Source organism: Cyprinodon tularosa, unplaced genomic scaffold, assembly GCF_016077235.1.
Source record: "Cyprinodon tularosa strain WSP-4 unplaced genomic scaffold, ASM1607723v1 ctg7, whole genome shotgun sequence".
Lineage (NCBI taxonomy): Eukaryota > Metazoa > Chordata > Actinopteri > Cyprinodontiformes > Cyprinodontidae > Cyprinodon > Cyprinodon tularosa.
In genome coordinates, this window is record NW_024039451.1 from 1,742,356 (window position 1) to 1,758,008 (window position 15,653).

At 37.7% G+C, this 15,653-nt stretch overlaps 1 protein-coding gene across 2 annotated transcripts in view; it reads left to right on the top strand.

The window, feature by feature from the left end:
• LOC119772066 (protein turtle homolog A-like) overlaps positions 1-15,653 on the top strand; it is an 87,974-nt gene that overhangs the window by 39,444 nt on the left and 32,877 nt on the right. For both annotated transcript variants that reach the window (XM_038268348.1, XM_038268347.1), the window contains exons 7-11: positions 3,856-3,997; positions 7,136-7,281; positions 9,870-10,012; positions 12,155-12,295; positions 14,103-14,219. In XM_038268348.1, coding sequence (XP_038124276.1) covers positions 3,856-3,997; positions 7,136-7,281; positions 9,870-10,012; positions 12,155-12,295; positions 14,103-14,219 — 689 coding nt within the window. The remainder of the gene's footprint in view (positions 1-3,855; positions 3,998-7,135; positions 7,282-9,869; positions 10,013-12,154; positions 12,296-14,102; positions 14,220-15,653) is intronic.

Here is a 15,653-nt window from a genome sequence, read left to right on the forward strand (position 1 = left end):
CCAAAATCATGACTGTCAATAAAATTAAAAATAAAAATAAGTAAATCTTAGGGACAAAGCATGAAGAATATGCAAATATCCATCCATGCATCATTGGATTACACCGACACAGCTCTGCATAACAAACAGTGGAATTTATTTCTGACTTTCTCCTGTACACCTACTCCAACTCCTACTGCAGATTTCTTTCCTCAGGAGAACCAGGACTCATCTGCTCTGCAGCGTGCTGCATGGGGAGATATTTATATAGAATTCTTTTAGATTTTAGCACAGAGTCTGATCCAGGTTTAACTTAATTTTGGATTTTTACAGTGAGAGTGGTGACATTACACCTAATAATCCCCATGGGCTCTCAGAAATCACTTTATCTGAGCTTTGGCAGTGGTTTCCTGCTGCGTTCCCACACGGGTGGATTAATCCTGAGTAATATCTGATCAACATGAATAGAGTCTAAAAGCCTTTAGTAACCTTTAAACTGTTACTTATGTACAGATCCCTCACGGATGTTGGATTATAACCCTGATGTGTAATGACTGCAGCAGAGATTATGATGTTATTTATTCGTAAAGCTGGTGGAGGGGCAGGCTGCTGTTTATTAGCCTTTTAAAGCACCTCAGATAAATAAAACATCAAGACAGTCCTCTGCCATAACGGTTTACTACTTGTCCACGTCAGTCTTAACGTCACACTTTGGATGAAAATGGACGTATTTGTATTTTGATCATCTTTAAACTTTTTTTTTGATTCAGCTTTTAGCTATGTTATTCATCATTGCTTACATGTAGGCCTCTAACATAGATCCCAATTATATAACCAGGAGTATTTCAAAGCAGCCTTTCATCTCAGAGCAGATCATGACTAATTTCTAAATTGGTTTGCATTGCCTATTTTCCTTGTCTAGGGTCTGTTTATGTTCTGTTCCTCTTATATGGTCACTGCTGAGGTGGAAATCGAGAGATTTCTCCACATGAGAAAAAAACAAAATAAGCTTAAATGGACATTCGCTTAATACTAAGTGCATCATTAAAGCATGTTCATGTATTTTGTTCATACTGCAATTACTGTTCTAAAAAAGATTTTATATTTTTAAATAAGACCAATAAGATTATCTACTAATGGAATAAGTATTTTTTTGTGCTTTATCTAAGATGACTAGATATAATGCAGTTGAATCACAGTTGGTTTTTCAAAGGCCCTGTAGCAGCAAAACATCTCTGAACCATCATGACACATATACCTCCACAGTTAATATTTGTTTCTTTCTCTGGAAGGATATGTCTTGCTCATTGTAATTATGCCCCTTTTTCTGGAGACCTAATGATTATTTTTAGACCAATCTGCTTAGAATATATATCAAGAGCCCTTATGTAAACATAAGCCACTTGCTTTCTGGCTAAATCTGGTCTAGCCTTTATGTTTTTTTTTTTATTTTTTTTTTTAAAGGACAACTTTTCCTACCTGCAGACCTCCCATTAAATTTGAACCTATTCAGTGTTTCTTTTTGATCCAGCTGTTTCATATTAACCATATCAAATTTCAGCTGTAGGTTCCTGGTGGCGTGATGACTGGTCTTCTTTCCACATTTGTTTTGATCGTTCTCCACTTCAAAGCTCGTTTTTTAATACACTGAACTAAGACGGCTCAAAATTCTTTACCAGACTCATTAATATGAATCAACATTGCCTGAATTATATGACATATCTAAATGTTTGTTAGATATATTTGGTACAAATGTGTTATAAAACTCAGACTGTTAAAGTCTGTTTTAAATTACTTAAGCTCCTCCCTGTAAATACAATAAAGTAGAAATGCTATCACTCAGAAGGGATTGTCTAAAGGCAGCCAATGCCATCTTGTTTGCTTGTTTGTTCCAGGATATGGCATATTTATGAGTAATTCTCATCCCTAGGTGTCTACATGGATGAAATGCTTTAAACTTCAGCTTGAGTCTTTTTTCTATCCTCTAAACATTTAATCTTAACACTATAGTCAGCTAAGAACACCACAAAAGTGTGAAAACTAAAACAACCACTCCCAGTAAGCACACAAAGAAAGAAATTATTCCTGTCATGTTCCAGCTGTCTCCTCTCTGTCATTGTTTGGGCCCAACCTGTTTTTTCAAATAATCACTTCCCATAGGTGTCATGGTTTGATTTTCTTCTTGTCTTTGTGAATTTTCCAGCCCATGAGACTGCCCACTCTCTTTTATTAGTTTCCTGGCCACCTTGTTCACTTTGCCTCTTGTCTAGATAGAGAGCAGTCCAACAACTTCCCTCTGTCAGGTGTCAGCCGAATGTCAAACCTCACTCAGACCCTCCTGGTTTTTAAACTTCCCCTGATCTATTTGCTCTTTCTTCTATTTTGACCTGGCCTCCATATAAATAGCACAAAAAAATAGCATATAAAAATAAAAAATTAATCTTGAATAAGTATGAAAAAAAAAATCCAATGCTGACTTCCTTTTTTAAAGGAAAGAAAGCTATTCAAACTGGCTTGGCTCGGAGTGGAAAAACAAATTTCGCCCTAAATCTATTAACTATTTTTTCACTCTTTTAGGAATCAACTATCATTAAGCAAAAAAGGTGTATTTTATCGTAAAATCATGTGAACTGTTTAACAATCCTTGGTTCTGGTAGTCAGAAAATGAATAGTTGCCCAATCCTCTTTGCACGTACCTTCTAACCCTAGGTCCCGTTTCAGGCTGATGCAGCAGGTTTTCTGAGGTCTGTTTTGTATCATTTGACTCATATCTGAGTTAAACCCCCAAATTTTTATTTTTTTCTCCAAGCCATCTTACTTTGAACTTTAATGTCCTGGTATTTTAAATAATATAGTGACCCTTAACAGGATTACAGAGGTCTTTGTAAGAGTTACAGGCCCACAGCATCACATATCCTACACCTTACCTAACAGTGAGACAATTAACTGAACAGTTTGATCATATTCAAACTTACCTGTAGCTCTTCTCTAAAACGGCATCGAAGATGCTGCTTAATATTATTCCCATGTGTATGAAACACACAGGTCTAGTTAAGTTACAGCAAAATGAATTACATCTGTTTTTACTCTTGTAAAGGTCGCACAAACAAAACAATTGGCATGTAGAAAACTTTTAATAGCTGTTATTGAACTAATGAACCCAAGATGCCACTCAGTTTTACTACAAACAAAGTGTAGATAAGAATACTTGGAAAAATATCAGTATAATTGTACAGTATGTCAAAGAAGTATTGTACTTTTCAAAAAAGAAAAATCTAAGCGCATTTAATTTTGGTCCTTGTTTTATATGCATTCGTTGATGGTACATTGGATTTGTTTATCTCCAACAGATTTAGATAAACTCACATCTCATCATTGGAGAAAAAAAATCTTTATTTCTTCCACAATATACTTTAAAGCCTCCAAAGTAGAGTAAATTACATTTAAATCAACCTTTGTTGCGAGAAAAGATCAGATCAATCAATCAATTAGATAAAGTAATTTGTGCCTTTAGTTTGTGAAACTTTAGTTTTTGATTACATGCTGCATAGGTTTTAAAGTCTAGATTTCTATTTTGATCTTTATGGAAAGACATGAAAATAACTTAAAAATAAAATAATAAGAAAACTTAATTTGATTAAGGCAGAGTAATTATGTGTCTTCCTTCCTTCCTTCCTTCCTTCCTTCCTTCCTTCCTTCCTTCCTTCCTTCCTTCCTTCCTTCCTTCCTTCCTTCCTTCCTTCCTTACTTCCTTCCTTACTTCCTTCCTTCCTTCCTTCCTTCCTTCCTTCCTTCCTTTCCTGTTTCAAAAAATACGGAAAAGGTGAGATCAAAATAAAACAAACTTCTATAGACCTTCTACTTTCTTCTGTTTAGGTCCACCTGTTATCATTGTTTCTCCTGAAAACACAACCCTCAACATGTCCCAGAATGCATTGCTGCAGTGCCAGGCAAAGTCTGACCCGCCTAACATGACCTACGTGTGGCAGAAAGGTGGTGAGAACGTCCATCACATAGAGTAAGTGAAAAGCTTCTCCTCTCTCCTTTTAGATATAATTTGTGTCCTGAGTTCAATGTCTGTAATTTTGTTTAATAGATCCACATAAAAAGCTTCTCACAGCAAATCCATGAAAACATTTGCCTAAAAGCCTGTTAAGTATGCTCATGTGCTGATCCACAGAGTTGGATGACAAATGTTTTGGTGGTTATAACCCAAGAAGGATCCATCACAGAAGCTCAGCTTTCTGCCGTCCTCCTTTGTAGTTCCTGGAGAATTTATGTTGTTGATGTTGCTGCCGCAGCAGTGGCTTCTTCTGGTGTTCAAAACTTCGTGCCTCAGTGTGTGTGCAGATGCAGTCACACACACCTACTGCTAGATCTTCTCTGATAATTTATAGGTGTACAGTCCTTGATTTTGTGGACACTCTTGGATATCTTAAATCTTTGGTCTTTGTGGCTGACTCTTGCTCTTGGCCCACTTTTTAAAAGTTAAACCAGGTAAAATGGTTTACTATGGAAGAAACAAAATGATAGAAGTGAGGGATATATATATATGTACACACACATTACTCTTCCAGGAGAATATCTGCCCGAAATGCTGTTAATTTTGTATCAGATGGTGCAGAGTGCACAACGTGAGTTTCAAAAATCAACTGTACAAAAATCTACTGAATATTGTTTTGCAAAGAAATCCTCCAGATCACCAAGACATGCCTTGATCTGCTTTTCAGACATCATTGGTTCTGACATTGGAATCATGGATGCCTCTTTTGATCTGTCTCTCTCTTGTTGCTGAACCTTGATGCTTTGAGCTTTACATGCTGCTCTGGGTTTTTTTTTTTGGCCTCCTGAATGAGTGGTTGATGAGCTGTATAGTAATAGGCAGTAGTCATTCTCGCTTTTTAACCCTAAATTTGTTTAATTAAGGACATGCTTCTGCAATTCGTTTTGATATATTGTTGAATTTTGTTTCAATTTATTGATTTCACAGTAGTTTGCAGAGTGGTATAGTTACAAGAAGGTCTTAGGTTTGAGTTCTGACCTTGGCTCTTTCTACCTTGTTACCCATAGAAATGAGTGTAGAAATGAGGTGCATGGGTGTCTGTGTCGGATGGCCTTTGACCAATTAAAACTTTAGATGGAACCCACAGCTCCAACGAACTTGCATGGACAAGCAAGAAGACGGTAGAAAACCGTTGAAGGAATGATTCCAAAGGTTTGGCAGTTATCATACCTCAACCTCTGGTTACATCAAACTCAGTTTTTACTATAAGGAAAATTCTGATGAAAAATGCAAATAGCCACTAATTAGCTTTTGTTTTATTGTTATTTTTAATTTGTGTTTTCTCTCTGTGATATTAACATTTTAGATGATCTGAAACAATTATGTGTGAAAAGCAGAAACAGAAGAAATCTGTAAGGTCAATACGTTTTGACAGCCCAGTACATCACTTAAACTGTTTATAATGAATGTGATAATTGGAGTTAATTACATGGATTGCATTAGGTTACTGACATAAATGCTTCAAGAGATTCTTGTTTTTTCCGCTCTTTTGCCAAAGTTAAACAGTAATGTCACTGACATTTCCAAGTAAAAAAGAGTGTTCTACATAACTGACAAGTTTGTCTGTTACAAATGTTAGACTAACAGACAGAGGGTCTGATTTTGGTGTAAATAGATAATAATATCCACCGTCTGTCATCCAGCAGGCTTAAGTGAATCCAGTAGTGAGGAGGAGGTCAGATGAGCAGATGGGTGGTGGAGGCTAATTTCCATTAGGTCCCCTCGTTAACATTTCTACATCGAACGCACCACAACTCATAACAGCTGTGCTCAGGTTAATACCCTACATGATTTTAATGAGGGGAGCTATTCAGACGGGCATTTGGAGTTGATGTGGAGAAAATAGCTGCTAATAGCCGAGTTCAAAACTTTTAGATGATTCAATTATCTCTCACCAACCATTGAAAATTGACTATTTCGGGAATTCATTCAAAAAACAGCCAATGTACTCAGTATTGGTGCCAGACTGGTAAACAAGGTTTTTCTTTAACTATCCTCTGAAGGTGGTTTATCTGCTTTTTATATCTATGTTTGGTGAGTTAATTTGAATCAACTTCTATTTTGAAGCTAAGCTGTAGAACCGAGGAGTCTAAATGGGGGAAAAGGGGAAGAGGAGAGAAAACTGAGAAATTGATCATATGACTGAAAACTGAATGATATAGGGGGAAAAATGATGTAAGTTAATAAGAAAAGAAAGCAAAAATAGAGGAAAAATCTGAGGTAAGGAAGAGAGAAAACCGCGAAAAAAGGCTGAAAGGAAGATGAAAAGGATGGACTACAGGGCAGCAGTAAGAACAGGATGGGGGTTAGAAGGAAGCAAGAAAATAAAATCTAAGAAATGTTTTAAGGAAAGGGGGAAGGAAACAGCAAAAAGAGATGAAAAAGACATTCACCTGTCATCCTTGATTGCAAAGCTCTGTTCTAATCTGTCCGTAAATTGAAAATGCTTTTGTTTTAAACTCGTTTCCTCTTCCCATTGGACAGTCTTGTCTAAAAGATTATGCCTGAATGTTGTTTGCCCAACACTCCAGTCAGTGTCTTCGCGGGGAATCGGAGCAGGGGTCAAACAGAGAGCATGCCCGTTAATGGCAGCCCTGCCTCTGTGGTTTAACAGCGCACTGAACTCAGGAGATTTACTGCCAAGCAAGACAGCAGCATGTGATTCTACCCTGTCCTTTTGCTGCTGCTTGTGGGAAAATAAAAACACAACTGAGCTATGACTAGAGGAGCTGAAGGAAACTGTTCTGTTCATACCCTTTCTTCTCCCTATCAGCTTGCTTTCTTCTGCTTCTTGATCCTCTGTCGAACGCCTGCAGTGACTTTGTTAGATTGCCTTAGACTGAAAAAAAGAGTAATAAAGGAGACTTTATCATTAAATGAGATTACATTACTTTAAAGAGATAAAATTATGCTGATAAATGTCATCCCAACTGATTCCTCTCACATTTTTCATTAAGTAAAATCTTCTTCCTTTCAAAGAAAAACAAACCTCCATTGTTGTGGTTTTGACTTTTATCTGTCTGTTCCCTTCCCTGTTCAGATAAATCAGGCTTAGGTTGAATGTTACTCATGTCTCCTGTGTGTGGTCTGCAGGTCTCTGAAGTCACGTGTAAGGATCCAGGTGGATGGAACTCTGCACATCTCCCGCTTAGTGCCAGAAGACTCTGGAAACTATACCTGCATCCCGACCAATGGGCTGCTAACTCCACCTACTGCCTCGGCCATCCTAACAGTTATGCGTATGTAACATTTATTTCTGTGCTTATTCCAAATATATATATATATAAACCCTTCCTCACCCATCACTGGCGGTCTTCCCCCCTTTTTTCCTCCAAGCTTGGGTCCTTTCTCTAGTTTTTCATGTCCTTTTTACCTGATGTTGCAGTCACTTGGTATTGCTATGTCAACCAGAAAGGCTTTCCTCTGCTTTTTGCTCACCACCACAACGTCCGGTTGGTTTGCCATTACCATTCAGTCCGTCTGTATCTGGAAGTCCCACAGGATCTTGGCTTGATCATTCTCTACCGTCTTTGGAGGTGTTTCCCACTTTGACCTTGGAGTTTCCAGCTCATACTCTGCACAGATGTTCCTGTACATTATTCCAGCTACTTGGTTATGGTGCTCCATGTAAGCTTCTCCTGCCAGCATCTTACTCCCTGCAATTATGTGCTGGATTGTCTCAGGGGCCTCTTTGCACAGTCTGCACCATGTGGTCTTGTGTAGTCTGGTAGATCTAGGGCCTCTATTGTTGTTGTGCTTAGGGCCTGCTCCTGTGCAACCATGATGAGTGCCTTTGTGCTGTCCTTCATTACGGCTTTGTCTAGCCATTCGTAGGATTTCCTAATAACTGCCACTTCGATCATGTTTCGGTGGTTCATCCCATGTAGGGGCTTATCCTCCCATGTGGGAGTCTCTAGCACCTCATCTTCTGTTACCCATTGTCTGACACATTCACAGAGGATGTTGTCTGTTTGAAACACCTACCCTTTAATTCATTTTTATTATCTACCTACCATGCTGGAAATCTAGTGACAGTTCTCCAGTGCGGTAGCAGAGGGTATCAAAGGCAACATGAGGAGTGACCCAAGAGTACAAAGTAGTATATTTTGATTTGGGCAGCAGGAAGTCCTGAACTAGTTCAGAGCACATTTAACAATGACAGCATAGCAAATTAAAAAGACCAGCTCATCAATAGCACAAAGGATGCAAGTCCTTAAATAATGGCTATCTGACAACACAAATTACACCTTACTACACTTGCTTGCACTCTCCATATTGATTATTGATAAAGACCTGAGTCCAAGTGGGAGTTTTGTGAATCTATATCCTCTTTGCCTTCCTCAGGGGCATAACTGGAGAAGGTAAACAGTGTGGAGTAAATGTAGAGCAAAGACCAGCTTATGTTTGCATCAGTTAAGTTTTAGGTATTATTCACTCGTTGAGATGTTCCTCCATTTACTTATGTAAACAACATTTTTGATCACTTTGAGATATTTGCTAAAAAACGGATCGTCACCAAAAAAATAAGAGAAACAATAAATGGTAGGAAAAAAATCTATTTCAGATATCTGTACTGCACTTACAACAGTCCTTGGATTTTTTTTTTTAAATATTGGTTCTACCGATTCAGTCCACACCACTTTCAAAGTCACAATATGGAAATTTGTAAATATAAATAAACCTGTGCTGTTCTGAAGAAAGTCTGAAGCGTTAAACTTTGCTTGATTTTCATGCAAGTCACAGAAATGTCTTTAGGACATAAATTTGTTTCTCCTTTGACTGAGGGTTATAAATTAACCTGCATACATATGGAGAAGACCAACCTTTGTACTCCTACTCTTCGTTTCCCATTTATCCGGGATCAGGCCGCGGTGGGAGCCTCCTCCAGCTCTGCTGCTCCTCCTAGTTCCTCCTACGTGTCCCAAGTCGTATAAAATTTTATATAGTTAATTTTTAGGTCTGCATTAATAAAAAAGAGTAAAGACGTTCTTGGATATAAATATTTGTAGACTTAATTCCATAACAAATGAGTTCCTGAGTCTGATACTGACTTGTACACCCCTGGACTAGAAGAAAACCATCAGTTTTCAAAAGGGAAGGTTTATATAAATGGGCTGAAAAAAGGATCAAACTCTAAAAAAAAAATGCTTGTTGAATATTTAGAACCATTCAGAAACTCTATTGAGGAAAAAAACAACAACCATGCAATAGAAAATTCAGTTTTTATTTAGATTTTATAAATTCTTTGCAGCCCAATTGTTTTTTTTTTTCATTTTAATTTTCTATCAGGTATTGTGTATGGAAGAGGATTAGGGCCAGTGGAAAAAAAAAAAAAAGTTAACTGATTTTTAAATTTTATTTCAGTTTAATATGGGAAAAAAGTCCGAATTCTGACTTTTTTCTCAGAATTCTGACTTTTTTTCTCAGAATTCTGACTTTTTTTCTCAGAATTCTGACTTTTTTCTCAGAATTCTGACCTTTTATCTCAGAATTCTGACTGAATTCTGACAATAAAAAAGTCAGAATTCTGAGAACAAAGTCAGAATTCTAACTTTTTTCCCATGTTAAACTGAAATAAAATTTAAAAATCAGTTAACTTTTCTTTTTTTCAGTGGCCCTAATCCTCTTCTGTAATTGCGCAACAACTAGTTCTACGTCTTTTCTGCAGTTTCAGCTTTTTTTCTATTACACGCATAATGTATTTTCCTCAAGTTTGTTTGTTGTGAAATAAACAAGTTAAAGAATGCGGGTCTCTCTGCATGTATAAAGGACACTTCATATAATCATGATGGATTTTATTAACTTTGATTTTTCTGACTACACTCAGATCCAGCCAAGGCTCTTCCAGTGCCCCAGGAAACATACCTTCCCACAGGTATGGGTGGTGTGATCCCCTGCCCGGTGGCAGCTCAGCCTCCGCTGCTCCATGTGAACTGGATAAAAGACGGAGAGCCTCTGGATCTTTCCATGGTAAATAAAAGGCAATAATTCCCAGAATTAGGTACAATTCCTAAAAGCAGTGCTCAACTCTGGTTCTAAGAAAATTCTGTTGTTTATACGATGTCGTCAGCAACACTTTAAATGAGGCTTCCAGGTAGATTGGCTGAACCTATTCATTTTCTCTCAGCAGAGGTGTATTTTAAACTATTGCAGCTGTGTGTTTGAAGGATATGTAAAAATAAAGTTATTGACATCTGCATGCCTCATGCTGGGAAACTGAGTGCGAAAAAAGAAAGTATGCACACACACACATATATAATGAATATATCATCTTTTGTGTCATGAATCTTATTTGATTTAAAAAAAAATACTCCTCATAGATATGTACACCTTTTTTAGCACTAGTTATATAATTTCTTATTGTACTACAGCTGCCAAACCCTTAGAGTTGCCAACCAGCTTCTTGCATATTTTAACTGATATATGTTGACTTTTTATTCATGGGAAAAACCTCCGGGTTTTGCAGTTTGAAAGGCCAATTTGCCATCACCCTAATTTTCATCTGCTTGGCCTTTTCTGAATGTTTTCTTTTGTTTAAAATGATTACTTTAAACATAAATCTTCCTGGGGTATGAATAATTCTGGGGTTAACTGGGACATCCTCACTGATGTTCTCTCTGCCCGTGATTGAAGTGTCCTCCTAGCTTTTCAGTGCGAGGCCATTCAATCACATACATTTTAATGGATATGGTTAATTTGCTCCGTCTTAAAAGCTCTGGAAGCAATCCCTCAGGAATTCCTCACCTCCCTGTTGTCCCTCACTTTCACTTCGATCTTTTACCTCCCCCCTCATTGGAGAAATGAGTGGAGAAACCATTACGGATTAGGGAGCTGGAAAAGGACTTCCCTGCATTTAGAAATCTTTTTCCTCTTCCACTTTTCCTGATTGGAAATCCTCATTTTCTCTTATCGGTTTCTTTTTGGTTGAAAATAAACTCACCATCTGTGGTTTTCTTGTAAAAGGTCTGTGTTTGCTGCTTCTTTTCACGTGTTGAAATGTAACCCAATTCCACCATCTTTAAACTTTAGTCGGAGCAGCGGATGCATCGGTAAATGAGATGCTTCACAGGAGATTCCTGCTGGGCGGTACAAGGAGGCCCAGAAATGTGCTCTTATTCTGCCAATTATTCCCGTCCTTTTGTAGTTTTCACGGGTTTGCACGTCCACTGTGATGCTTACAGCATCAATCCACAGAGAATAATGGCACTTTTGCCTTCATTAAACTTAGTAGGGGATATTTAAGCACGGTGAAAGCTTTTCATGAAAGCGTAATGGAAAAAATTACTTTTGAGTGCTTTTAATTCTGTTTTTCAAACATGGATCATAAAAGCTATTTCAGGTACATTTCGCTAATGTAACCAGAAAGATTTCTTTTTTCTTAAAAGAAAAGACATGTCACTTATTCTTTGACCCATATTTCAGACAGCAGCTATTTATCATCCTTATTGTATACAGACGGACAATTTAGACATTGGTATTAAACGTGAATTAAATCTTCCTATCTTACTCTAGGTATGAGAGTTTTCTACAAAGAGCTTTTGTAGAAAACCTTAAAACACATCATAGAAGCTCAAACATTTCCTTTTAGTTTCATTCATTTAATTCCCACACATACAAATTAATCTCAGTGATTTGTTTTAGTAAAATTTTAGTAAAAGTTGTATTTAGTTATGTAATTTGGTTTAAAATTTGAAACTTGTATCTCATCAGGGCCATTTGCCTGCATGTTTATGCTTTTAAACTAATTCGTTTTGATAGAAATGGCTTAGACTAAATCTCTGACTAAAGGGACCTCATATTAGAGGTATGCCCACTCACACAATAAAGACTTATGGCACAATGTTTTAAGCACAAATCTGCATGTAGAAAATGTACTTTTAACCTGCTCTGAAAATACGTGGCAGCATTGCAAACTTTTGACCTATATGCTGATCCTTCCATATATCCTTCCAAATATTACTCTGAACATGAGTTTCACATTTTGACCCAATTTACTTAGAACTTGAATTAAATGTTCCAATGTAATGAGATCCATGTGCCATCATTAGTTGGTCCTGTATGTTTTTTCTGAAGTAGCTATGGGACAGCCTGATAACTGTGCTTTTCTTTCAGTATCCGGGGTGGACTTTAAAAACTGATGGCTCCTTGGTAATGGCAACTGTCAATGAGGATGCTGAAGGGACCTACACGTGTACTCCATACAACAGTTATGGTAGCATGGGGCCGTCTGGGCCCACCCGTGTGATTCTACAGGTTAGTATTCACACAGTCCTCTGGGTCACCTGCTAGCAACATTCTGCAAGCTCACACTTAATCAGAGCAATATCAAAGCTAATTTTCCATCCATCCATTTTCCGTCACGAGTCACCAAGCGGAGTCGCGAGGGGTGCTGGTGCCAATCTCCAGTTATCTATGGGCGAGTGGCAGGGTACACCCTGGACAGGTCGCCAGACCATCGCAGGGCAACACCATTCACGCACACACTCACACCTAACGAGAATTTAGAGAAGCCAATTGACCTAAAAGTCATGTTTTGGGACTGTGGGATGAAGCCGGAGTACCCAGAGAGAACCCACGCATGCTCAGGGAGAACATGCAAACTCCATGCAGAAAGACACCGAGCCAATAATTGTCCTTTCACTTTTCTATTGTCTCTGCGGTTGGAGTACACTTCCGAAAAATTTAATGAAAAGACTGAAATAAATGAAAAAATAAATTACAAAAAAAATAAATTAATTAAGAACCAATTAAGTTCGCTTTTTTTTTTTTTTTTAGCCAGTAGAATTTTTTAGACCCTGAACATGAAGTTATATTACAGTAAGCAAACCGAATTTATGCTTTTTTTGTCATTTGTATAAGGGTTCTTGCTTACTGGAAATAATTGCAGTGGGACCTTTGTTCTGAAAAATAGACCTAATTGATTTTGTTTGAGGTAATTGAAATTGTGCCATGTGCAGACATTTGGTTAAAAACTGAAAAGTTTTGAGGGATTTCTGTTGTTTAGGTCAATTCTGTGCGTTTTCTCTAAAAAATGCGCAGTATGAAAACAGGTTTGGGATTGTACCATTCAGAAACATCCCTGCCTCTATTGTCATGTCAACTGGAAGAATAGAACCTGGCTCTGTGGAGAAGCCCTGGCACAGGCGCAATATGACTGCAGTTAGAAGAAATGAATGTGTACGCCCCTAGCAAAATGGATGCTGACCCGTTTAAAATCGACTAGGGTGGTTTTATAATCAAAAATAATCTGAAGCAACATTTTAACCTCATTGTTTGTCCATTTAAACATTTGATGTCTCATCTATTCTGCAATTTTATTCAGTCTTGGTACTTTCAAGTAGGGAGTTTATATGCATTGGATTGTCTTTGAGTTTCTGAGAAAATACAGCTTACTAGTTGCATGATTTTTAACGTTACAATTAAGTTCTTTGCATGGACATCTAAATTGAAGTTTTCATGTAAAAAATGTTTGCAGAAATTGTAAAACCAATCCAGTTTTCAACTGATGATTCTAGATGTGCAGACGGCTTTGATCTTGAAAGTTTTCCATCTTAAACCAAGTGCTCTGCTCCAAAGAGAACCCTGTTTGATATAGTTATAGTCTCAGTCAGTTCAGGTTCATCGTGTAGGAAAACAAAAAACAAAGCACTGTCAAGTATTTGTTACTATATATGTTACTTATTCAAAGATATTCATGCAGAGACCTGCCTCTAAAAATAGAGGGAAGAAGGAACAAAAACCCTCCAGTTGGTATAACTAGTATAAACTCTCATTAGAGCTGTCCTACTATATTTGAATTAAACATGTTTCTTCACTGATTAGATTTTAAAAAGTCCACACCAGAAACATCTATTGACATTTTTCCCACTAACACATGGAGGCCCTCTGAGTCAACATAGCCCCACTACAATGATGGCAGTTAGTGGGGGGTTAATTGTGTGGCTAATCCTGTTGTTATTAAGATAATCTTGTCCAAGGCTGCAGTAATCCGGTCTTAAAATCCATTGTTTTGCGTTGCTGCAGTGTCCTTGATACAGCTTACTGCTTTGGCATTTCACAGGACCCCCCATCATTCAGCATCACTCCAGAGAAGGTATACAGGCTGGATGCTGGGAGAAGGCTGCTGATCCCCTGCCAAGGAAACACAGATGCGACAGCTAAAGTGACTTGGAGCAAGGTAAATAATGTATAGAATAGATAGGATACTTAATAATTTTCCAACATTCAGCATTAAATATAAATGAAACTAAATGAAATAGATTTTAAATGAAAAAGTAAAACTGAATAGCAGCCACTGCATTCATTGAAATGTTGGAACATTCATACTGAATCAGACCGACCACTGCTACTTGTCTTTCTAAGGAAAGTGGTGCAAAGAAAGCTTCTTCACAAAAAGTTAACAGTGGATAAGAACTCCGAAGATGGCTTGAAATGCTTACTATTCATTGCTGTCACTGTAAGATCAGCCTCAGATTTCTTATATTAACTGGTGGCCATATTGGGACTTGTAACACTATTGGAATCTTCAGTTCACAGCAATGATGTTAGGCTCTTCCTGTTAATAAAATGTGGCAGTTGATGAAAGAGAAATAATGTTACTCAGCAAGCCATTGACACACTTCTAGACAGGATATTAGTTGAGTTAAAAAAGTAGTTTTATTAACACTTGGATAAGTTGCTTTTATTCTGTTATGGTTGTGTCATAAAACTTTCAAAAAATTACTGTCTGTTTTACTTGACTCAACATGCTAATTTATTTGGAGTCTATACTTACGCTGGGTCTTCTCCAAATGGGTCATCCTCAGAAAGCAGCCAAAGGAAAGTGGCTAGTAGGCAATTTGAACAGAGCAGCCTCCAGATGACAGGCTCAGCTCGGCCGCCCTGCAGGGGAAGTTTATTTTGGCTGTTTCAATCTGCCATCTCGTTTTTTAGTTCTCCATTCATATCTTATGAGCACAGGTGGGAGGTCAGAACATGGTCTGACTGGTAATTGGAGGGAATTACTATCTGGCTCAGCTCTTTCCTCACCAGAGCAGACTGGAGTGGCACACACTTCACTTGAGATGAAGTCCCAATCAGCCTGTCCATCTAAACCTTAGTATTACTTGTGAACTGGACATTGATATACTGACCCCCCACCCAGAGGAAATAGTCCACCTTTTCCCAGCTGAGAATCACTGCCTTGAGACGACTGATTCACACATTGCTGCAAAATGACAAGATAGCAGAAATTAGAAATGATATAAGGGAAGGTGTTTTATTAGGAGCTTTTATACACTGGGACGTCCAAAGTGCTTTACAGAAAAGAGAAGCGTTAGAGTGTAAAAGAAACATTTTAATATACAGATAATAAAAGCGGATTTAAATACAACTTAAGGCTGAAGTATAACTTTAAATCTGTGTCACACTTCAAACTAGCAGATACTTCAATAGTCAGACTGCTTAAACAAAACCTGTTTTCAGTCCAGATTTAAAGAAGCCAAATGTTTCTTCAAAGTTTTCAAGGAGTTTGTTCCAAAACTGAGAATCATAGGAACTAAGAGATGCCTCATCCCGTTTATTTCTAGTGCTAAGAACAGTGAAAAAGAAGATTTCTAAAAACCTGACATTT